The sequence below is a fragment of the Erpetoichthys calabaricus genome, chromosome 4 (genome assembly GCF_900747795.2).
Source record: "Erpetoichthys calabaricus chromosome 4, fErpCal1.3, whole genome shotgun sequence".
Lineage (NCBI taxonomy): Eukaryota > Metazoa > Chordata > Cladistia > Polypteriformes > Polypteridae > Erpetoichthys > Erpetoichthys calabaricus.
Genome location: NC_041397.2, coordinates 263,260,630 through 263,284,935, shown reverse-complemented (window position 1 = coordinate 263,284,935; position 24,306 = coordinate 263,260,630). Strand labels below are relative to the sequence as shown.

Sequence of the window (24,306 nt, the reverse complement as noted above, 5' to 3'; positions counted from 1 at the left end):
TACCCTGCCAGGTTTTAAAAAGTTTTGAACAGATCCTATAAGTGACAATTGATTTTTTCCAATTTCAAATAGTATATAACATCAGTTACACACTGACTTAAAAGAGGTGGATTAGAATTCTTCCATTTTAGTAAGATAAGTCTATGTGCCAATAGTGTAGTAAAGGCACTTTAAGCCCATCAGGAAGTACACCAAACACAGCTGTTCATGTATTGGGAGGGACTGTGACACCAAGGCTGTCTGATAGACATTAAAATTGTTTGTCCTGAATGATGTTAATTTGGTACACGCCCAAAACATGTGGCCTAGTGAAGCTGGAGCTTGATTGCAACATTTGCAGGTTAGATCTTGCTCTGGAAACATTTTGGACAATTTGAAATGAGATAGATGTGCTTGATGAAAGATTTTAATTTGAATAATTGTATGCTTTGTGCATATGGACCTCGAGTGAATTCTGTGCTTGGCTGCCTTCCACTCCTTTTCTGAAATGTTGAGTAAGAGATCCTTTTCCCACTGTACTTTACAATCTTTGAAAGGAAGGAACTTTAAAATGTTTGTATAAATTGTAGTGATGGTATCAGAGTCTTCAAGACTGACCAGTATTTCTTCTGGAATGGAAAAAGGTAGGAGGTGAGGAAAATTGGGCAGTTTTTTTAGCAAAGTTTCTAATTTGGAAATTGTGGAAAAATTATGTTGATGGGAAGTTAAATTTGAAGTATAATTGTTCATAGGATGCAAAGCATAGGATGCATTATCTATATAAAAATCTCTAAATTATTTAATCCCATATGTTTTCCAAACATTAAAAACTGTCTTAAGTTATAGAGGGTGGAAAAAGGTGGTTATTATGTAGAGGTGCCACAGAGAAAAGCTTCTCTATCTTGAAGTGCTTCCTACATTGGTTCCTGTCTAAGTTATAGAGGGTGGAAAAAGGTGGTTATCATGTAGAGGTGCCACAGAGAAAAGCTTTTCTATCTTGAAGTGCTTCTTACATTGGTTCCATATTCTGGGTGAATAAAGAACAATTGGGTTGTTAGTATATTTACGATAACTTGTATTTACTGGGGTACAAAGCAAAGAATATAAAGAAGTACTGCAGGATTTTATTTCTATTGTAGACCAAGCCTGTGTATGTTCATCTATTTGTGTCGGTGTCCAGGTTTTCATAGCTTGTTTGTTTGCCTCCCAGTAATAAAATTAAAAGTTAGGTAGAGCCATGCCACCTTCTGCTTTAGGTCATTGTAGGGTCACCCTTTGGAATGCATGGATGTTTTGAATTCCAAGCAAATGAGGTTATGATTGAATGTAATTTATTAAAAATGATTAGTTATTGTATATGGAGATGCTTTGAAATAGAAAAAGAAGCTTAGGAAGGCTTTTCATCTTGACAATGTTAATTCTCCCTGCCAAAGTGAGATGGAGGCTAGATCATCTATGCACGTATTGTTTAAGTTTTACATACAGACAGCAAAGTTTTGTTGAAAAGTGCTTTATATTTACTTGCGATGTTTACCCCTAGGTAGTTAAACTGATCTGTGATGATAAGAGGGAAGGTGTCCAATCTAATGTTGCGTGCTAGAAAGTTCATTATAAAAAGCACACTTTTATTCAAATTAATTTTGAGTCCAGATATCATTTGAAATTCTGTTTTTGCTTTTAGGACTGCAGGCACAGAATTTTGTGGGTCTGATATAGGTAGTACCATATCATCTGCATATAGTGATATTTGAAGATTAGGAGCTAAGTGTTTGCCTATAATAAATCCAGTTTGGCCTTGTGATAGTACCGAAGGAAGCACTTTCTCAATCCTTGTAGTTAGAACTTTGGAAACTATCTTAACCTTTTTCTGTTTCTGAATGTACAGTGGCAACTATGAGAAATGTGATCAAAAGGTGGCACTATTGATTCATTATTTCTTGGTGATAATATTGTTTAATTTAATCTCTTACTCTACAAATTAATTTAATCAGGAATTTTTTTAGGGTTTGGCTCTAGCACTAGGTAATTATACTTTTCTTAACTTGTTTGTACCAGTCAATCATCAACAAACAGTCATAAATAGAAGGCTTTTAATAAATTCAATAAAATGCTTAAAAAAAGGTGTAGAATTGTCAGCAGTAGTACCAGTGTGACAGCAAACATGAACATCATTGAAACTTCGCATATCGGAATCTACCAAACATGTGTTAGTTTCACTGTCCGTGTTAACGACTGATGACCAATTCATATCGTTATCACTGTCACTTGATTTGAGCAATTGATCAGTTTCAGTTTGTTCTAAAAATGGCTTTAAGTGTTTTGTTTATATGCTATTGTGTTTTTGTTTGAAGGCTCTGCCCCAATGAATATTGATGAGTTAACACAGAGTTACTGTAAAGTGGCAGAACGTATAGAAATATTCCTGACTTTTTGCAGCATAATGTTATTTCATCCACTAGATGGCAGGAGAGTACTGTCCCAAGAGTTATTTGGGCTCAACACTGTAAAATGTTTCATTACATGTCACCCAGAGTCTAGCTTGAGATTGCTTGGGGTTATTGTCAAGGAGGTAAGCAAAATAGTAAATAAAAAAGTGGTTTTTTTTAATAAACAGTGAATAACCTGAGCACTATATTGATTTTGGCCTTAAAGTGGAATTGTTTTTACTACAATTAAAATCCACAATAATAAAATTAGTAAAATTTAAAGATAAATGATAATGAATTACAATATTTCTAACATGAAATAACCAGATATGATTATTAACAAAAATTAATAATTTCAAACTGATTGTATTTTGAAATGTTGTTTTGTGCTGGTGATTTGTCATTCCAAATCTTCACACTCTTATTAAAACTCTTTTTTTAAACAGTTTTCTAGACATGATTCATGAGCGTGAGCTTATTTCTCATTTATTAGTCAGTCAGTCATTGTCCAACCTGCTACATTCTAACACAGGGTCATGGGGGTCTGCCATAGAAAATCCCAGCCAGCACACAGTGTAAGGCAGGAACAAACCCTGGGTAGGGCGCCAGCCCACCGCGGTCTCATTTATTATTTAAGCTCAAATAATAATGATGAGGGCGGCATGGTGGCGCAGTGGGTAGCGCTGCTGCCTCGCAGTTGGGTGATCTGGGGACCTGGGTTCACTTCCCGGGTCCTCCCTGCGTGGAGTTTGCATGTTCTCCCCGTGTCTGCGTGGGTTTCCTCCGGGCGCTCCGGTTTCCTCCCACAGTCCAAAGACATGCAGGTTAGGTGGATTGGCGATTCTAAATGGTCCCTAGTGTGTGCTTGGTGTGTGGGTGTGTTTGTGTGTGTCCTGCGGTGGGTTGGCACCCTGCCCGGGATTGGCTCCTGCCTTGTGCCCTGTGTTGGCTGGGATTGGCTCCAGCAGACCCCCGTGACCCTGTGTTCGGATTCAGCGGGTTGGAAACTGGATGGATGGATGGTTTTTAATAATGATGAATATGATAATGATGAGGAGAATAATAATATCTTAAATGGACTGCCATTCTGTCCAGAAATTGTTCCTGTATAGTGCCCTATCGAGAGGTTTACTTACCTATGTCTCTGTTGACTCTTCCTATGAAGTCAGTAGACGGACTGGGAGAGCATGGGGGGGTCATGAGGTCGCTGGAAAGGGGTGTGTGGCACTCCCAATATCTATGCAAAAGGACGAAGGTCCAAGTCTTTAGAGTCCTGGTGCTTCCTGTCTTGCTATATGGTTGCGAGACATGAACGCTATCCAGTGACCTGAGACGAAGACTGGACTCCTTTGGTACTGTCTCTTCGGAAAATCCTTGGGTACTATTGGTTTGACTTTGTGTCAAAAAGTGAGGCACATTACCTGCATTGTGAGGGAGTGTCAGTTACGGCCCTACGGCCATGTGGCGCGTTTCCCAGAGGGTGATCCGGCTCATAAGATCCTCATTGTTGGGGACCCGAGTGGCTGGACCAGGCCAAGGGGTCGCCCACGTAACACCTGGCTGTGGCAAATAGAGGGTCATTTCCGGAGGGTGGGACTGGACCACCTGTCTGCCTAGGGGGTTGCAAACCAGGATCCCGAGTTGTTTCGTCGTGTAGTGGGTGCGGCAACGCACTGTACCGGTGCATGCTCCCCAACTTGATAGCGCCCTATGCCTGCTGGGATGGACTCCAGCTCTCATTCTACCTTGCTCAGGATAAAGGACTATAGAATGGACTGACGGATAATAATAATAACAATAATATTAATAATAATGGAGGAGCGTAGAAGACACGGGATGGCAAAATTAAAATTAAACAATCAGTATGACAACAAGACTGCAATTTAAATTAGCTTAGAATGCATACATTAAACCTTTTGTTAAAACTTGGAAAATATTGTCCTTCACCATCAATGACTTGAGTAATACTTTTCACTAAGCATGAAACAAAATTTTGTTTTGTCAAATTACACAATACATAATCCTGCCACTGCAAAATGTTACCTTGTATTTTCTATTGTATGATGTTGCCACATGATTGAAATTAAACACAAAAGCATGCAAAAACATCTTGTGTAGAAAGAAGGGAATTTAAAATCTGACTGAAAAACTAGAGGGTGGCACGGTGGAGCAGTGGTAGCGCTGCTGCCTCGCAGTAAGGAGACCTGGATTGGCTTCCCGGGTCCTCCGTGTGTGGAGTTTGCATGTTCTCCCCGTGTCTGCATGGGTTTTCTCCGGGTGCTCCGGTTTCCTCCCACGGTCCCAAAGACATGCAGGTTAGGTGCATTGCCGATCCTAAATTGTCCCTAGTGGGTGTATGTGTGTGTGTGTGTGCGTGTGTGTGTGTGTGTGTGTGTGTGTGTGTGCCCTGCGGTGGGCTGGTGCCCTGCCCAGGGTTTGTTCCTGCCTTGTGCCCTGTGCTGGCTGCGATTGGCTCCAGCAGACCCCCGTAACCCTGTGTTAGGACATAGTGGGTTGGACAATGACTGACTGACTGACTGACTGACTGAAAAACTAGAACTAAGGTATAACATGACTTACTGATTGCGCTTTGTCAGAACTGTTATTCAGCGCTTGTAAAATTATGAGAAGGCAAAAACTGACAGTGCACAGCGTAAGCATCATAGTACATGAAAGTGGGCTTGGAATGCAGGATACGTGTTTCACACTTATGCTTCATTTAATGCATTGCATCCTTAGATGAGTATGATGAATCACAACATTGTTTCATAAATGCAACTCTATTGGCACTGGCAAAACACAAACTAGCCATCGTATTGGATCAGTTTTCATGGTATACTCAAACACTACTTGGAGCATCAAAGTGTGATTACTGCAGCTCTCACGAGGCAAGGGTGTTAGAATGAGTGTTTGAGGCACCGATACCAATTCCGAAATAGTATATTACAGCAAGGAGGAATTAACACAGTAGTGGATCTTGCATTAGTCTCAGTCCTCTAGCATGGTGGAGAGAATAGCAGCCAAATGAACAATGCTTGCTTTTATGGTCAAACAATACTCCTGTCCCTGTTATGTCATTAGCCAGTGAGTGAGTGTTTTTAACTGCAGGGAGATACTGTCACAGTGGAGAGATCTCAGCTTCATGCAGAGTGTGGACATTTCCATTTTTCGTAAGAGGAAATATAACTACAAGTTCCTCATTTATTCAATCAGGACTTAAAGTTAAAGTGTCAATTAGGCATTCAAGCAATATTAAAGGGCAGCCATTGTTGGAACAATGTTTGATGTTCACTCAGAAGAGTTTGATTGGTTCCACAGTGAAGTAGCTTTATATTATATTTTATGGGATCATTATTGTTAAGTGTACAGAGACATTGTTATTTGTATGTGCTAATAAATCATGTTATTGCAGTGCAAATATTTTAAGTTAATATTGCAGTAGTCTGTGAAGATAGGTGAGTTCTAGGCAGATTCTGTTCACTTCAGTGTGTTAATAATAACACTTCACAGCAGGTGGAGGAGGGAACTGGAGGATAGCGGCCTGTGCATGAACCATTGTTTGGACTCTTGAGGGAACCACAGAAAACTAAAATTGAATGTCAAAGTTTATTTGTAGCTTAATCTTCAGTAGCCAATGCACAAGAACAGCAAGTAGTCTCCGGGTAGAGAGTGAGAATACACAATAGGTGAAAGTGCAAGTGATTCCATTGTGATAAGAATAGGTGCATTTATTTAACAATGAAAGTTCATACTCTGAGATGTACCACTTTCTTGCTGTTATCACCATGAGAAATGTCACATAAAACAGACACCAAATGACAACTAGACATGGCTATTCTTTCCCGATTGCCTTTCACTGTCATTTACTGTCTCTCCCTGCAATCCACTGAAGACTACCTGTCTTCTGTGAGGGCTTTTATTTATCCTGTGCTGTAAGAGTCTCTACCTGTTTTCTTGAACCCTTCCTGCCTTGTAAAGTGTATCAGAAACAATCCTGGAATGCAGAGTTCTGCGTACCTGTTTGACAGGGCACTGTCAAGCATGCTTTCACTCTGTAAGACACTCTCAGAATACTCACTTAAGGTGTGACATTTTAAAAAAACAAGTTTAAATTGTGTTGTATTTGCAGGCTTTTTTTCATGTTTCTCTGAAATGATCAAAATTATGTCACACATTAGGGAAAAAAGTTACCTGAGTGCAGAATACCATGCAGCATTTAAGTAGCTAAAATTATACTTATAAATAACCCGCTTATCCAGGGTACAGTTAACAGACAGCTGGAGCCTATTCCATCAATTGTGGCACTCAAGGAAAGAGCAATACCAGGTCAGGGTGCCAGTCCATTGCAGGTTTAATGCACACATCCACACACACACTAGGGCCAGTTTAGCCTCACTAATTCACCTAACATACCTGTCTTAGGACTGTGGGAGGACAGTATAATGATAACTTTACTATGCAGCCCTCATAAACATGTAAATTAAATTTAGTTCCCTAAAATGAACTGACTAGCCGAATATAGTTACAACCCCAATTCCAAAAATGTTGGGTCACTGTATAAAATGTAAATAAAAACAGAATACAATTATTTGCAAATCTCATAAACCCATATTTTATTCACATTAGAACATAGAAAACATCAAATGTTTAATCTGAGAAATTGTTTCATTTAAATAAAATAACAAGGTCATTTTGAATTGGCCATTTTGAATTGGTCATTTTGATGGCAGCAACATGTCTCAAAAAAGTTGGGACAGTGACATGTTTACCACTGTGTAGCATCCCTTCTTCTTTTAACAACAGTCTGTAAATGTCTGGGAACTGAGGAGACCAGTTGCTGGATTTCTGGGAGAGGAATGTTGTCCCATTCTTGTCCGACATAGGAATCTAGCTGTTCAATAGTCCTGAGTCTTTGTTGTATTTGTCGTTTTATGATGCGCCAGTTGTTTTCAATTGGTAAAGGGTCTGGACTGCAGGTAAGCCAAATCAGCACCTGGACTGTCCTACTACAAAGCCATGCTGTTGCAATAAATGCTATATGTGGTTTAGCATTGTCTTTCTGAAATATGCAAGAACTTCCCTGAAAAAGACATCGTGTAGAACGGACCGTTTGTTGCTCTAAAACCTGTATAAACCTTTCAGCATTGATGGTGCCTTTCCAGATGTGCAAGCTGTCAAATCCATAGGCACTAATGCACCCCTGTACCATCAGCAATGCAAGCTTTTGAACTGAGTGTTGATAACAAGCCAGATGGTCCCTCTCCACTTTAGTCCGGAGGATGCGGCATCCATATTTTACAAAAAGAATTCCAAATTTCGATTTGTCTGACCATGGAACAGTCCATTTTAAATTATCTTTGGCTCAGAGAAGACAGCGTTTCTGGATCATGATCATGTATGGCTTCTTTTTTGGATGATAGAGCTTTAACTTGCATTTGTGGATGGCACGGCCAACTGTGTTCACAGACAATGATTTCTGGAAGTGTTTCTGAGCCCATTCAGTGATTTCTATGACAGAATCAGGCTTGTTTTTAATGTAGTGCCACCAGGGGGCATCCAGTATTGATTTTTAGCCTTGTCCCTTGCGCACTAAGATTTCTCCAGATTCTCTAGTACTAGGGTGTTGTACCGTGTTAGCCATTATGAATGTAGAGAAAAGCCAAGCAAAATTACAGCTTTTATTGGCTAATTAAAAAGGTGTCATTTTGCTTGGCTTTTCTCCAGGTTCTCTGAATCTTTTGATGATACTATGTAGTATAGATGATGATATATTCACAATTTGTATATGCAGTTTTTTGCATATTGGTGAACCTCTGCCCATCTTTACTTTTCTGAGACACTGCCTTTCTAAGATGCTCTTTTTATACCCAGTCATGTTACTGACCTATTGCCAATTAACCAAATTAGTTGCAAAACGTTCCTCCAGCTGTTTCTTTTTAGTACCACTTACTTTTCCAGGCTTTTGTTGCCCCCGTCCCAACTTTTGTGAGACAGTACAAAATAGTAAAATGTTTCACTTTCAACATTTAGTATGTTTATTTATGTTCTACTGGGAATGAAATATGGGTTTTATAAGATTTGCAAATCATTGCATTCTGATTTTATCTACATTTTTCACAGCATCCCAACTTTTTTGGATTCAGGGTTGTGCAAAATTTGTTGAAATTAAAGTATTATGATTTGTGTTAAGGGCAGCACGGTGGTGCAGTGGTAGTGCTGCTGCCTCGCAGTAAGGAGACCTGGGTTCTCTTCCCAGGTCCTCCCTGCGTGGAGTTTGCATGTTCTCCCCGTGTCTGCGTGGGTTTCCTCCGGGTGCTCCGGTTTCCTTCCACAGTCCAAAGACATGCAGGTTAGGTGCACTGGCGATTCTAAATTGTCCGTAGTGTGTGCTTGGTGTGTGGGAGTGTGTGCACCCTGCAGTGGGCTGGCGCCCTGCCCGGGGTTTGTTCTTGCCTTGTGCCCTGTGCTGGCTGGGATTGGCTCTAGCAGACCCCCGTGACCCTGTATTAGGATATAGCAGGTTGGAAAATGACTGACTGACTGATTTGTGTTAAATATATACAGATGATTCGTGTTTACCATATCCTGAAGAAAGTTTGGAAAGACAATCTCATCATCCAATTAATGTACAAAATCATAGGTTTTCCAGTGAGAGAGCAACTATGGATAACTTATTGCATTTATTATTTTTACCATTATTATTACTGTTGTTGTTTTTATTGAATTGTGATTTATGTTGTAGCCTATAACTTATGCCCCCCCAATGGTTATGATGAGTTGGCTCCCATATTTCCTAATGCTGCTCCTGATTTGTTTTTGTTTATTTTGTTGATTTTATTGTAAAAATAAATAATATTTTCATCAAGTATTTTTTCTTAACTCATTCATTCATCTTTTGGAGCCATATAAATTCAGAACAAAGACAAAAGCCTATCTATTTATCATCAAGCAGAAGGCAAGCTCCATTTTATATTTACCTCAGCATGCTTAAAGCCTTATTCAGCCGCACAGTACAGCTTTCATAAAGGTTATGAGCAGAAAGAAATTAAACTTTAAAAAAAGATAAGCATTCACAATAGTATTCTGTGGAAGGTCGGAACCAATAGCCCTTCAATTTAGGACATACCTCTGCATATCTTTGTGGAAGTGAAAGGGAAACACACTTTGCACACAGAGAATGTGTAAACTTCACAAATCCAGCAACTGTGCTTAGGATTCAGATACATCACTTACTAACTGGTATCCTTTTTAATTTACATTATGTCTGCTTTTGTGATGATTTGTTCATTAAAGAGAGCAAAAAGTAATGCTTTTAATTAGTGCATTTTTTCCAATGCTACCATGTACAGTTATATTTTTTATGTTTTAATCTTGTGATGTACTTTTGAATGACTTGATAGGAAAACTTAAATGTCTTATTATTACTGATTTTTTATTTTCTACAAAAGAAATTTACTTTGTATTTTCTCTGTGAGAATTTAAACCTGAAAAACACAAAACAAAGAGTACAGAATAACAGTTTAAACCAATTTAAAGTCTAAATATTAATGTTAGACTTCTTTAATTTAGGGAAAGATTGCCGCCGAGCGTTGACTGGGGTTTGAACTTGCAAGCTGGTCTTTACTGGTGTGATGCCATTTTAACCTTCCACTGCTCCCCATGGTGGTTTTTCAAACTAGTGCTGATTTATGAAATGGCAGGATTACGTGCAGTATTCTGCAGGTAGCACACCAGAAAATAACTGCATTCTTCATGCATTTGGACTGGCTGCATCTGTTCAGTTCCAAAAGCCTTCAGTCATCACATCAACACATACAATACAAGGCCAGTGAATGTAAATTTTGCAAATTCCTAATTTTTTTTAAATGATATCTGTCCACTTTTCTAAAGGAATTATATAGCATCACACAGTACTTCAGAAATAATTTGATGGATGGGAAGTCATATATGCTCATTATCTTTTATCTCACAGTCACTTACAAAAAAGTACCCCTAGGTCAAGTCCTACATACATTTCTGTGTATTTTGCTCATCTTCATACTGCTTCTTATACCACGAAACACTCCAGCAGCTACTGTATATTTTATCTTCTTAAAATACCCAACATATAAAGCCATTCTTAGTTAGGAGTGATTCATAATGGCTTTACCACTGTTGTGGAAAAAACCTTCCTCCGTTTTCAAAGAAGGTAGTTATGGAGCCCAGATGAGAATGCAGAACATTTATTTATTTGCACGGAGTATGCACAAACTTCTCAGTCCGTGTAGCGAGCCATCAATTAAACAATTCATCCTCTTTTGTGCTTTTCTTTTGCCATATAATACTACTGTATATCTATTCTACATCTAATACATCACGTCATCTGACTCTTAATACACAGAACATTATCACCTTATCCAGTTAAATAAAGCCACAAGTAATTTCTGAGTCATGTTGATTCTCCCATTATTCCAGATGCCGCCTTGTTAAGAGGGAAGTTTGTCGATCATTCTATTGATTTTATCAACATTTTATAGGAGGTGTTTTTGGGCTTTCCCATTATTTTATCCTCACTTTTTAAAGGGGTGTTTGTTACTCATTTATCTCATTCTAACCTTGGAAAATCAATTTGGTGGTTTCTCTAAGATGAGGTAGACCTCACCTGCTTAAAATTTAAGCTGCATTTAGCTAACACTTGAGTTACTTTCAATCCTTTTCTCTATGTGTAATAACTAATTTAAATTGTAAAAGACAAATAAACTAAAAATTCTATACCACTCAGTAAGAAAAAGATGATAACTTGATTTTTTCCACATTTGCAACATATTCTGTGTGGTTCATCAGTTCATTTCAATGCACAACCATATGGGCATTTGCCATTCATGGGCTCTATAATATTAATTTATTAGGTACATAATCAATGTCTGAATTGTAATTCAACCCATCATTTCAGTATATGACCCAAGACGAATATCTTTGTTGATGTGTGTGTCAACCAGACGTTTCTCTGTTCATATCAGTATGTTTTGAGGTATGTTTAGTATCGAGCTCTGTGAATTTTGGGGTGTTCATGTGGGTATTTGGCAACTGCAAGTTTGCTCAGTTCAATATTTTTTGTGCATACAGTATTTAGCAAGTTAAAGCTTGTTCACCAGAGGGATTTTGGGGAATAAGTAGCAGCGGCAAGTCTGTTCACTTCTGGTTTTTTTGAGTATATGTAGGAATCACAAGTCTTTTCACTTTGAGATTTTTTGTACATATTTAGTAACTGTAAGTCAATTCACTTTGGAATTTTTGTGTATATTTAACCTGATTTTGTTTGCATTTCTAGAATGACTCTTACATTTTCCTGTTTTATTAGTATGGTTATGAAATAATTCGGTCACATCAGATAAGCAAGCGAATGTACTTGATTGCAATGATTGGTGTAACTAATTTTGAGTTTGAACAAGATCAATGGTAGTGAAAGGTTTGTAAACATCAAAATGACCTCAGCCTAAAGCTATTGTTTTAACAGTCAAACAGTTTTTCCATAAATTTAGAAAATAATATATAATTTCTATAAACTTGAAATACACTTGTAAAAATGTATGATGTTTCTAGCATTTTGCAAGTAGCAGCATAGTTTGAGTGACTTGGCATATCATTCATATATATCACAACATCATCATAAGAGATGAGAAAATTTGTGCCCCCTATTGTCCTTGGGTGGACAACATACCTTAGGTGAACCTGAAAGGTAACTCTCTGGCGCTTATGCGTGAAACAGTGTAAGACACCTCCCCTTCTTCACTTGTCAGGCCACCATATTGGTCAGAGGTGCTGTTTGTCCATACCACTCATTGATTCTACTGGATAACTTCATTTGCATACAGGATGGTGAATGGCTGCTAATCTTCATCTTTGGTACAGCATTATTACAAAACAAGGGTCGGCTAATTTTCTTTTGTCTGTAACGTCTCCAAATTTCAATCAAAGTGTTTTTGAGATCTTGGGGTATTTAGTTTTCCCATGTAGGGCATCGGGTGGAGTTGAAATAGGTTATTGCTAAATATTGATAAATTGTGATGCCCTTTCTTAGTTGATAATTGCTGGCCTAGATGTACTATCCTGCCAAATTTCAGCTTTTTTACTAAACGGAAAATAGTGTCTTTGTTGATGAATGTGTGACTGAGCGAGTCAGTCAACTTTACACTACAGTATATATCTAAACATAGATTGTAAAAACAGGAAATTAAATGTTTATTGTTTATGTATTCAATGATATGAGTTTTAAAAGCCTTTAGGTAGCATACGTATACAACTACCTAACTCTTGTTTTCACTTGACAGGAAAGGTTACAAGACCGAAGATAACCTGCAATGGAAGTGTATACCAGGCAACTTTATCCTGTGAGACAAGTGGTGATAGCTATACCACACTGAAGTGGGACCAAGATGGACAAAGTGTACCAGCCAGTAATGGTCCAATTACTTTGACTATTGAAAAAAGGAGGGGTTCTCATTACACTTGCATTTCAAACAACACTGTAAGCGAAGCAAGAAATATTTTTGCTCCTGATGAATGTTTTTTAAAAGGTAAGTAATTATAATGATAAAGTTGACATAATTGGTTTAGATACCTGATTACAGTAGTAGAAATATCATCAGCTGTAAACTGGATATTAGAAGATATTTTTTAGTTTTAGTTTTTTGTTTTATTTTTTTGTTTTTATTTAGTTGTAGTTATTTTCCATTTTCTAATTCTGGTTTTTATTTAGTTTTTCATTTTTCTTCTTTTTAGTTTTTATTAAGTTTTAGTATTTCAGAAACTGTCTTATTTTTTGTCAAATTTTATTAGTTTTGTATTACTCAGTTTTGCAAGTGTAAAACCACAGTTTTCTTTAAGGTTTTCAAACTGTATATCATTCATGTTGTACCTATCAATTTAATACATGCAATTTTACTGTCTGTGACAGACCTCAATTTTCTCATGATATGTGACAGTTGTTGGTTTCCAGTATAATCAAAAAATGCAAGAATTAAATAACAAATGTGTTCTGATGTCATTTGTTACTTTAACCTGCAGCAAGGTTAAGCAAATGGTTATTTCATTTACAAAACATTTTATTTTTATTGATTCTCCTTGTGAGTGGTAAGATATATATACATATATACATATATTCTTATTTTATATTTATTTTTGATATTTATTGATGCAGGCTATATGTCAGCTACCATTTTCAAAACATTGAAAGTGTGTTTTTTTCAGGGAATTCTTACTTTGCTTATTTTTTTAATATTGTCGAAGTCGCTACTTGAACTATCCATCCATCCATCCATTTTCCAACCCGCTGAATCCGAACACAGGGTCACGGGGATCTGCTGGAGCCAATCCCAGCCAACACAGGGCACAAGGCAGGGAACCAATCCTGGGCAGGGTGCCAACCCACCGCAGGACACACACAAACACACCCACACACCAAGCACACACTAGGGCCAATTCAGAATCGCCAATCCACCTAACCTGCATGTCTTTGGACTGTGGGAGGAAACCGGAGCGCCCGGAGGAAACCCACGCAGACACGGGGAGAACATGCAAACTCCACGCAGGGAGGACCCGGGAAGCGAATCCAGGTCCCCAGATCTCCCAACTGCAAGGCAGCAGCGCTACCCACTGCGCCACCGTGCCGCCCCTACTTGAACTATATTAATAATAATTGTAGAAATGGAGATGAAAGGTTTTCCATATATGTTGCATTTCTAAGAAGGCTGCCATTTAAATTTAATATGGAACATCTGTAACATCAAAATCTCAGATCTTTCACTGAATAAGCCACATACAAAACCTGGGTAGCTTCCTGGGAGCCTGAACTGGGAAGATGTAATTTAACTAATGCATGTAGCAAAAAACAGATTTTTGCAATAAAGAGTGCTTAATGACACACTTCTAATATCCAGGTATTAAACAATATCTGGAGTTATGAACAGTCAGTCCACATACATATGGTAAGGACATGCAAACTCCATATACACACTGACCAGATTAACAATCAAACCTGAACTTAGGTCACCGTGTAATAATTATAATAACACATTTTTTATGCAGTGCTTTTCCAATGCTAAAAACGCTTCATAAAAAATCAAAGGAATAGTAAAGTAGTCAATAAGAGTAAAAGCAGGGATTACATTAATAACACAGGATACAAACTAATATCATACACTAAATACCAAATAATACATAAATGTACTCTGAAAATGAGTACATTTGTGCCGTAAAGTGAGGACTTTTGAGGATACCTTTCCCTATGATGCCATAATGCGTCTTTATACTGTCTTATGGTTTTTTAAAATGGTATAAACCTTTAGTAGCAGTTTATCTCTATAATTATGATATGATGGCCACAATCACGGTGACTGGCAAACTAACAACCTATTAAATATTTTGAATATGTCAAGACTCTTAAATTAACAGACTACATTCCTACATTCCTTCCATTCTTTTTTGGATAGCTTAACTGTCATAAACCTGTAAAAAATGATGCACATGGTAAATTCACTTCTAGTTAAATAAAAATAATTTACTCTTTTCAATTTAGTCTATTTGCATTTATCTACATTCTTTTATATTTTTCTACTAAAGCTATTTTACTCAGTAAATCTTGGATCTTAGATAAATATGAATAGAAATATTTACATAGCATATTACTGAAATTGAATCTTGTGAGCATTAGCCACTTAATTAAATCTGTTGTGCCCTTTTGAAAACAAAGATATTTGTTGATTCAAGTAGTCTGCAAACTTGCACTTTATTTTCAGTATAATGGATATTCCTGAATTTATGTAAATGAAAGAATTATGAAACTATTATTAAATTACTTGAAGAAGTGACTTATTACTTGATCAACTGATAACTAAAAAGATATTGCATTTATATGACAGAATAAATGTGTGATTTTTTAAAAATTAACTGAAACTTTAATAGTTGACTCATTCATTTACAGTTATAAATCCATTTCGGAACAATGGGTGGTAATAATATTTTCCATTAAAATATTACAAAGCAGTACTTACTCGCACTTAAATATGACGGACAGTACCTGGATGTATGAAATTCCTTGTTTAACCAAGCTGCTGAAAGAAGAATCAAAAATAAGATTTCACATACAAAAATTGAAATTGTCATTTTGATTTTGAATAAATTCACTTAGTTACAGTGAATTAGGATTACAAAAACCGTATATACTCGAGTATAAGCCGAGTTTTTCAGCACCCAAAATGTGCTGAAAACCATCACCCTCGGCTTATATTCGAGTCAGGTCCTGCTGCCCCCGCCAACCCGACAGAAAGCTGGAGTGTACAGTACACACAAGCGCGAGCGAGAGAGAGTGAAATACCATATTGTTTTTGTTGACCCTCTTCTCCACTTCTAGAGCTAGTTTACTGTTTTCTTTGAAATAAATACTCAAAAACATTTAACCTACTGATGCCTCAATTAATGTATGGTAATTTTATTGGTATTTATTTATTTATTTATTTTTTTAAATATTTTTATTTTATTAATTTTCATTGTAATCATTCCATACAAACAGATCAATTTATAACCCAACAAATTTGAAAACAAATCAAACCCCACCCCTGAGAAGGAGAGCTTAGCTAAAGGAAAATTTCTTTAAGCTTTTTAATAAGGCAACATTAGACAAAAGAAGGGGAGAAGTAAATATCTATATAAATAAGAGATGGAGAAGGGAGTTAAATGCAATAATAGTTAATTCTCTTATTCTAAAATAATATTGATTAAATCCTGCCAAGTTTTGAAAAAATTTTGTACAGATCCTCTAACTGAAAATTTGATTTTTTCCAATTTCAAATAATATAAAACATCGGTTTCCCACTGACTTATAAGAGGAGAATTAGGATTCTTCCAATTTAACAAAATAAGTCTGCGTGCCAAGAGTGTAGTGAATGCAATCACTGTTTGCTTGTCCTTCTCCAATTCAAGTCCATCTGGAAGGACACCAAACACAGCTGTTAGTGGGTTAGGAGGGATTGTGATACTAAGGCTGTCTGAGAGGCACTTAAAAATTTTTGTCCAAAATGATGTTAATTTGGTGCAGGCCCAGAACATGTGACCCAGTGAGGCAGGAGCTTGGTTGCAGCGCTCACAGGTTGGATCCTGGCCTGGAAACATTTTGGACAGTTTTAAGCGAGACAGATGAGCTCGATATATAATTTTTAGTTGAATAATTCTATGCTTTGCGCATATAGAACTCGAGTGAATTCTCTGCTTTGCTACCTTCCACTCCTTTTCTGATATATTGATTATGAGATCTTCTTCCCAATGTCCTCTTGGATCTTTGAAAGGTAGGGACTCTAATCTATAATAATAAAAGGCAAAGCCCTCACTGACTGACTCACTGACTCACTCATCACTAATTCTCCAACTTCCCGTGTAGGTGGAAGGCTGAAATTTGGCAGGCTCATTCCTTACAGCTTACTTACAAAAGTTAGGCAGGTTTCATTTCGAAATTCAAAGCGTAATGGTCATAACTGGAACATATTTTTTGTCCATACACTGTAATGGAGGAGGCGGAGTCACGTATCGCGTCATCACGCCTCCTACGTAATCACGTGAACTAAAAACAAGGAAGACATTTACAGCACGAGTCACACGCGGGAACGAAGGTAAATGACGTTAATTTTTGACTGTCTTTTAATACTGTGTAAGCATACATATTAACACATGTGCAATTAAACGTGTGCATTTACGGGGTGATTTCTCAGGCTTAAAACCTCACCTTTTATCAAACGCGGGAAGAAAGGTAACTGACGTTGTTCACTGTCTTTTAATACTGTGTAACCATACATATTAACACATGTCCAATTACACGTGTGCATTTACGGGGTGATTTCTCAGGCTTAAAAGCTCGCCTTTTACTAAAAAGGTAAATGCAAAACTATTTTCAATCAGTTTATTGAAACGCTCCTGTTAAGGATTGCAATAACATATTCGCGAGATAAAAGAACGAAGTAGGGGGAAATGGAGGAACAGCCGCAAACAGCGAAGAGCAAAAAATTAATTAAACAATTGAGAACGGAGCGAGTTAAGCATACAAGCATGTTCATAAGGGAAACAAAGCACGGTGTAAAACGTAAGTTTAAATTAAGTTTATAGAAACGCTCCCGCTGCGGATTGCAATAACATTCGCGAGATAAAAGTTTAATGAGAAGACACGAGGTATAAACGACAGTTTGCATCACTTTGTAACAGAGTTTAAATTGCTGTAGCGAGAAACTTTTAACTGCCGGGTCTTAGCTAACATTAAATAAACCCGTGGACATCGCAACATCACACAAGAGAGTGGCTCACGTGAAGTGACTGAACGCAGCAGGAGTGATCACTTGCATTAATCAAACCTGTTCAAAAAACACATTACACAATTGATAAGGTAGGAAAAGAATATGAAACAAGGCACGGTATAAACCGTAACTTTAAGTTTATAGAAACGCTGCCGTTTGCAATACCATATTCGCCCCTGCGAAGCGCGGTGATTTTGCTATATATATTAAACTATTTCAACCATTGTATGATCTGCTTCTCGCAACTGAAAGAGGGCACCGTGGCAGAAGTTAGCCGACTTGCTCACCAACCACAAGCGTTACCTGGTAGGTAACCACCCATACAATCAGATTGTGAATCAGACTACGAATGCCTGCAATGTAATTACCCCGATGTACATGCTGTCAAATGAACGAACCTCACGCCGTGGCACAACGTTAGGGGCTTCGCCTCTACGTCCGAGGATCGATTCCCGTAAGGGAGTGCAGTAACTCTGTACTCCTGATGAGCACACAATTACGGCGAAACACGTGTCGCATACTATGCATCTTCAAAGCACGGTGTAAACAGTAAGTTTAAATTGAGTTTATAGAAACGCTCCCGCTGCCCTTTGCAATACCATATTAGATGACTTTGTAACAGAGTTAAAATTGCTGGAGCGATAAATTTTTAACTGCCGGGTCATGTCGTGTGTTCTTGGGTAGGTACACCAAAAAAATTTATACATTTATGCATGTAATGGGCAAACAAAAAATGTACTATACCCGAAAGCACTACAGTAGTACTCAATGTATCTTTACTTCTTCAATGTTAATGTTTTACTGTTTAAAAATTTATACGATTCTTATGTTATTCACATTCTTTTATCAAAATACCAGTAACAGCGCACTCCACGATAACGTGGAGTGAATACACTTGACATGACCATTCATAGTATTTATCCTCTTTCTCTGTACGTTTACCATTCGTTTGCTCAGAGGTTGATGCGCTTGCTGCTTAATGAGCAGCTCTTGACCCTAGCGTCCCGCTGCTTCTCTTCTTTCGTCGGCATCTTTTCCCGTTAAAAATGATTTCTTTTAAAACTTAGTACGTTTTCTTTAATTTTTCACTTAAGCTGGCACTTAAGTCTTCAATCTGCCTCAACAATGATTAGCGAAGGTGGTAGACAATGAAAACGTCAGCCGTACGCATCCGCCACGCACGCACTGGTGCGCGCAGCTGTAAGTTGATTGTACAATAAAATAAAATAAAGATAAAAAGAGTAATAACTTGCACCACCGCTATTCAATTACACTTGCCTAACGCCTCTCCTAAGGGGAAATACTGTGGGATCTGGACATCCGTCAAAGCAGCAATCACAAGCCCGATTACAAAGCAGGAAGCTGTGATTTGTCGTCTCCCTCCCATGTAACAATCACAGCCCGTGTTGCAACGCACTATGTATGTATATGTATATATGTGTATGTGTCTGTATATGTATGTGTGTGTATATATATATATATATATATATATATATATGTGTTCATATGTGTGGGAAAGCGAATAATACACGTGACGTAGTATCTGTGTACCAAATTTCAAGTCAATAGGTGAAACGGTTTGCGAGCTACAGCTCATTTAAAATCATGGACAGACAAACTAATAGCCACGGTACTGTTTTATAGAAGAACATTTTAATGTTTAATAATTTATATTTATATGCAATGTGCTTCTTATATATTACTTTATATTCTCAAATGATAATGATGTTAATGTTGTTTATATTGATTTCTATGTTATTGTAAGTGCTCTTTATTTGTGGAAAAATAAATTTGGCAATTTAACTTATTTTATACATACATTTTATTTTTTTCTCTTGCACTCACTGAGCGAATCCACTGGCTAATCAGCTATATATATATATATATATATATATATATATATATGTATGTGTATATATATATATGTGTGTATATATATATATGTGTGTATATATATATATATATATATATATATATATATATATATATATATATATATATATAGATAGATATATGTGTATGTATGTTTATATATATGTAGATATACAAATATGTATATGTATATATATGTATATGTGTCTGCATGTGTGTGTGTATATATATATATATATATATATATATGTATATATATGTTGATATATGTATATATATGTGGATGTGTATATGTATATATTTATGTATATACAGTATGTTTATGTATATATATGTTTACATAACCTCTTTAACACACTACTTCTCCGCTGCGAAGCGCGGGTATTTTGCTAGTAAGATTTTATATATTGCGGAAATAGTGTTTGTTTCCTCGGAATTGAGCAGTATTTTTTCCAGCATTGTGGAGGGTGCAAGGTGGGGGAAATCGGGCAATTTCTGTTTAACAAAATTTCTAATTTGAAGATAGTAAAAGAAATGTGTAGCTGGGAGGTTAAATTTTGAATGTAATTGTTCAAAAGATGTAAATATGTTGTCTATTTAAAGATCTCTGAGCATTTTAATCCCAAAACTTTTCCAGGTATTAAAAACTGGATATACTTGCGAAGGTTGAAAGAGGTGGTTCCCTTGCAGAGGTGCCACTGATAAAAGATTTTCCATCTTAAAATGCTTCCTAATTTGGTTCCATATTCTGAGTGAGTAAAGCACAATTGGGTTATTAGTATATTTGCGATAACTTTCATTTATTGGAGAGCAGAGCAGGGAATATAAAGAAGTACTACAGGATTTTACTTCTATTGCAGACCAAGCCTGTGTATGTGCATTTATTTGTGTCCAGGTTTTTATGGCTTGTATGTTTGCTGCCCAGTAATGAAACTGAAAATTAGGTAAAGCCATGCCACCTTCTGCCTGAGGTCTTTGTAGGGTCGCTCTTCGGATACGTGGGTGTTTTGAGTTCCAAATGAATGAGGTTATTATTGAATCTAACTGTTTAAAAAACGATTTATTGATATATATTGAAATGTTTTGAAATAAAAAGAGAAGTTTAGGAAGGATATTCATCTTAACAATGTTAATTCTTCCGGCTAGAGTGAGATGAAGGGTTGACCATCTATGCAAGTCTTGCTTAATTTTTTCCATACAGACGCCAAAATTTTGTTGATAAAGAGCTTCTCAGGTATACCCTCAATTCTTATATTATTTCTTCTGCACCCATCTTCCAGGGCTGCAAGTCTGTCTCCAAGTTTTTTGTATTCCGAGTTCGCAGCTGTGGCTTTTTCATCGGCGTTAGATGCCAGTTGTTCCGCTGTTTCCACTCGAGCCGTGAGTCCCTGCTTAACGTCTTCCAGCTGATCTGAAACGTCATTAATATGATCATCAAGCCTTTTCAGTTTGGAATTAGTTTCTTCAATGTGTTCCACTAATTTCTCCAACATGCCTTTAAAGTTCACGTCAAAACGTTTAAATAAACGCGTTTCCTTATCTTTGTTATCCTTCTTGAGCTCAATGGCCACCTTCTTAAGATCATTTGTGTTATCTTTCTTAAGCTCCTTCATGGCCGTAACCATGGCAGTGGACTGTGTAGCGATCATCTCTTTCTGTGTAGCGATCATCTCTTTCAGTTCGGACAGTTCGCTTCGGCTTTCGTGCTCCGCAAGTGAAAATGCAGCTCCTGTTACAGGCTCGCGATGAGTAGATGAGAGCACGTCCTGCAGAGCCCTTTCTAGTCTCGAATGATCCTCAGAAATCGGCGATCCCTCGCGACCTGTATCACTTGCGCCTTCGCTCCCATTTTCACTCTCGACTGGAGACGATACAATGGGGTGGGGTCCTAGGAATTCTGCGCACTCTTCTGCCTGTTCCAGGTCAGTCTCCGTGAGGCCATACCTTACACTTGCACTCAGGCCAGAAGTCTGTCCGGACTTTGATGCAGCTTTAAGTTTCTTTTCCGGTTCTTTCTGATTTTTCTTCTTGTTACTCATGCTTGTATATTGTAGTGGAAGTTCCTTGGTCGGGTTAAATACAGGATACCTCTAAATAATATGAAATACGTGGGAAAATAAAGCCGCTGCTAGCGGAGCTCTGCTTCAGACGTCCATCTCCTATAAACGGACGAAACCAAGCTCCAAGCTGGTATTTATTTTGATTATTGAAACTTAGCAGTAGCTGCTGCATTTCCCACCCTAGGCTTATACTTGAGTCAATTAGTTTTTCCAGTTTTTGGAGGTAAAATTAGGTACCTCGGCTTATATTTTGGTCCGCTTATACTCGAGTATATATGGTAATTAAGGAAAACAACAATATTTATAATGAACTGTCTACTCACCAAGAAGATAAAGCTGAATTCAAAAGATGAAGTGAAAAAGCCAAGTTGGACAGATGTCAGCTATTCTCATCAATATCTGTGTTGTTTACTGCTGGAATGGAAGTGAAGATTCTGGGAAAAAATGTGCACACTGCTTCCCTAAATGCTGATTGGTGTATGGCTTTCAAATTTTACCAATGAGAAGATTTTCAAATTTTAGGAACCAAAATTCCTGACATTTTCAAAATTTTATAAGTTACTCCTGAAACAGGCCTTGTCGCATTAAAAATGAGGACATGTCTGGGAAAATGAGGACATTTGGCAGCCCTACACAAAGACAGTGTGGTGAAAATCAATATTAAAATAAAAAAAAATGAATTTAACTTTAGTTTTCAGACATTTTTCCTTTTTATTATAGTTTTAGTTTTTTTTCATTAATGACATGGTTCTTTTTGTTTTCATTAATGGGAATGACACTGGAAAGTATACATAATATTTTTAATCATAACTGAGAATTTGTTTTGAATGTTATTTAAATCATAACTCTATAACGTGGTAGAAAGGTTGCATGAAACCTTTTTGATTTTTAAACAAATTTATGTGAAGCATTGTTATCCTTGTCCCCAAATAACTAAACACCTAAAGACAATGAGTTTAGACAAGCATGAACTGTTTCTTTTCAGTGTAGTGGTGATTTCCATTTCCTATTTCATTGTTGCAGCTTTAATCAGTTTGTAGTTTTATGAAGTGAGTATTGGGTCTATGACAAAGATTTTGGGGAATTCAGAAATATTCTCAAAAATGTTTACCATTTTTTCATGTTTTTTTGTCTTTAGATGACCGTTCACGTATAGGTCTATTTCTTGCTGTGATTTTCATGATTCTGATTCCTGCAACTGCATATGGTGTCTTCAAAGGTATGAATGTTTTAGCTGTGTTTCCTCTTTGTATGGTAAAAATAGCAAAACTCTGTTTCTGATCTGTACATTAATAGAAACCAAAAAAGTAAAGGTGTTAAATTATATGTGTGTTACATTTACTGTTTATTCTTCATTTGCTTTTCTAAGTAAATTGCAGTATTACTTTGAGGCCCAATAAATAATTATTTGACTTTTACATATTTTTTAATATAATGCCTACTGCAAATATTTCTTTTAAGATGTGTGTGCTTATATTTTGTTTCTGCATCTGTTTTATTATGTTTAAGCATTTTCCAAAAAGAGAAATGAACAAACACCTGAAGCTGAGAAACTGATGAAAGGTATGAGGACTGAACAGACATATTTCAGACTTTCTTATCTTTCTAAGTGTTAATCTCCTATCAGTTTTATGGTTTGCTTTGTTTATATGTGTATAAGACTGAAGAAACTCAGTTTTTGCTCTGCTTGGCACCACAACTGTTCATAATATTACTTCCAGCCACATCAACAAAAATCATTACCTGTAGTTAATGACAATCAGTCAGTTGCCCCATTAATTGTCTTAATCCACTTTCCCATAATATCGGCTGTCCTTAGGACTGAGGTCCACTCTTTCCAAATTATTTCTTTTGACTTCACCCTTTCCAGTTATATTAAAGTGCACAGTCCCAACTTTTCACTCTATAGACTAAAGCAGCTCCTAAATAAACAAGATATTACCTTCAAACTAATTCATGCTGACTGTATTTCTTTCATCTTTTCACTTAGTGATACCACATATATCCACCTGATCCTCTCATCTCTGTCTTTTTAAACACTGTTTTATGCTACACAATATTTATAAATTTACTTTCACATATAGCTTTTCACATACTTGTGGATGTGTTAGGATTCACCAGGGAAGAGAAATGGGCAATGGAAGGGGGTCGAAAAAATGGCAGTGCCATAGAAGACATCTGAAGGTAGTATTCCCTCATTTCTGCACTTAGACATTGTGTTTGTTAGAGTCTGGAACTGGTCATTTTTAAAATAATTAAATCTCTCAACTGAGTGTTTTTTGTACTAAGACTTACCACTTATTTAAACTAATCTATCACATCAGCCTTGTGGAATGAAATGAATTCATGCAGTGATGGGTTTCATCTTCTCATGAGGAGATATAACTGTGCATACATTAATTACAGGTTGACAGTCTTTATTTTTGCTGTGTTTAGGGGTACCTTGTTTATAGAGCAATGCTAGCAGAAACTCCTTCCCTACACATGTATGATCATTTTAAATGTTACTGAGTGCATACATCTGAAAGTAAGACTAGGGCTGTTTTGCTGTAATGATGTAGGTACAGTAGTACAATCTAACATGAATTTAGAAGTGCAATAAGATAACATCCTCTTCCAACACTATAGCAGGCAACTCCAGTATTTAAACAT

General features: G+C 36.9%; 1 protein-coding gene across 50 annotated transcripts in view; it reads left to right on the top strand.

Annotated features, from left to right (window-relative positions):
- The window catches only part of LOC114650835 (uncharacterized protein DDB_G0286299-like), a 121,429-nt gene that overhangs the window by 19,055 nt on the left and 78,068 nt on the right, over positions 1-24,306 (top strand). For all 50 annotated transcript variants that reach the window (XM_051925686.1, XM_051925683.1, XM_051925684.1 and 47 more), the window contains exons 3-5: positions 12,716-12,961; positions 22,793-22,873; positions 23,164-23,217. In XM_051925686.1, the coding sequence (XP_051781646.1) occupies positions 12,716-12,961; positions 22,793-22,873; positions 23,164-23,217 (381 nt within the window). The remainder of the gene's footprint in view (positions 1-12,715; positions 12,962-22,792; positions 22,874-23,163; positions 23,218-24,306) is intronic.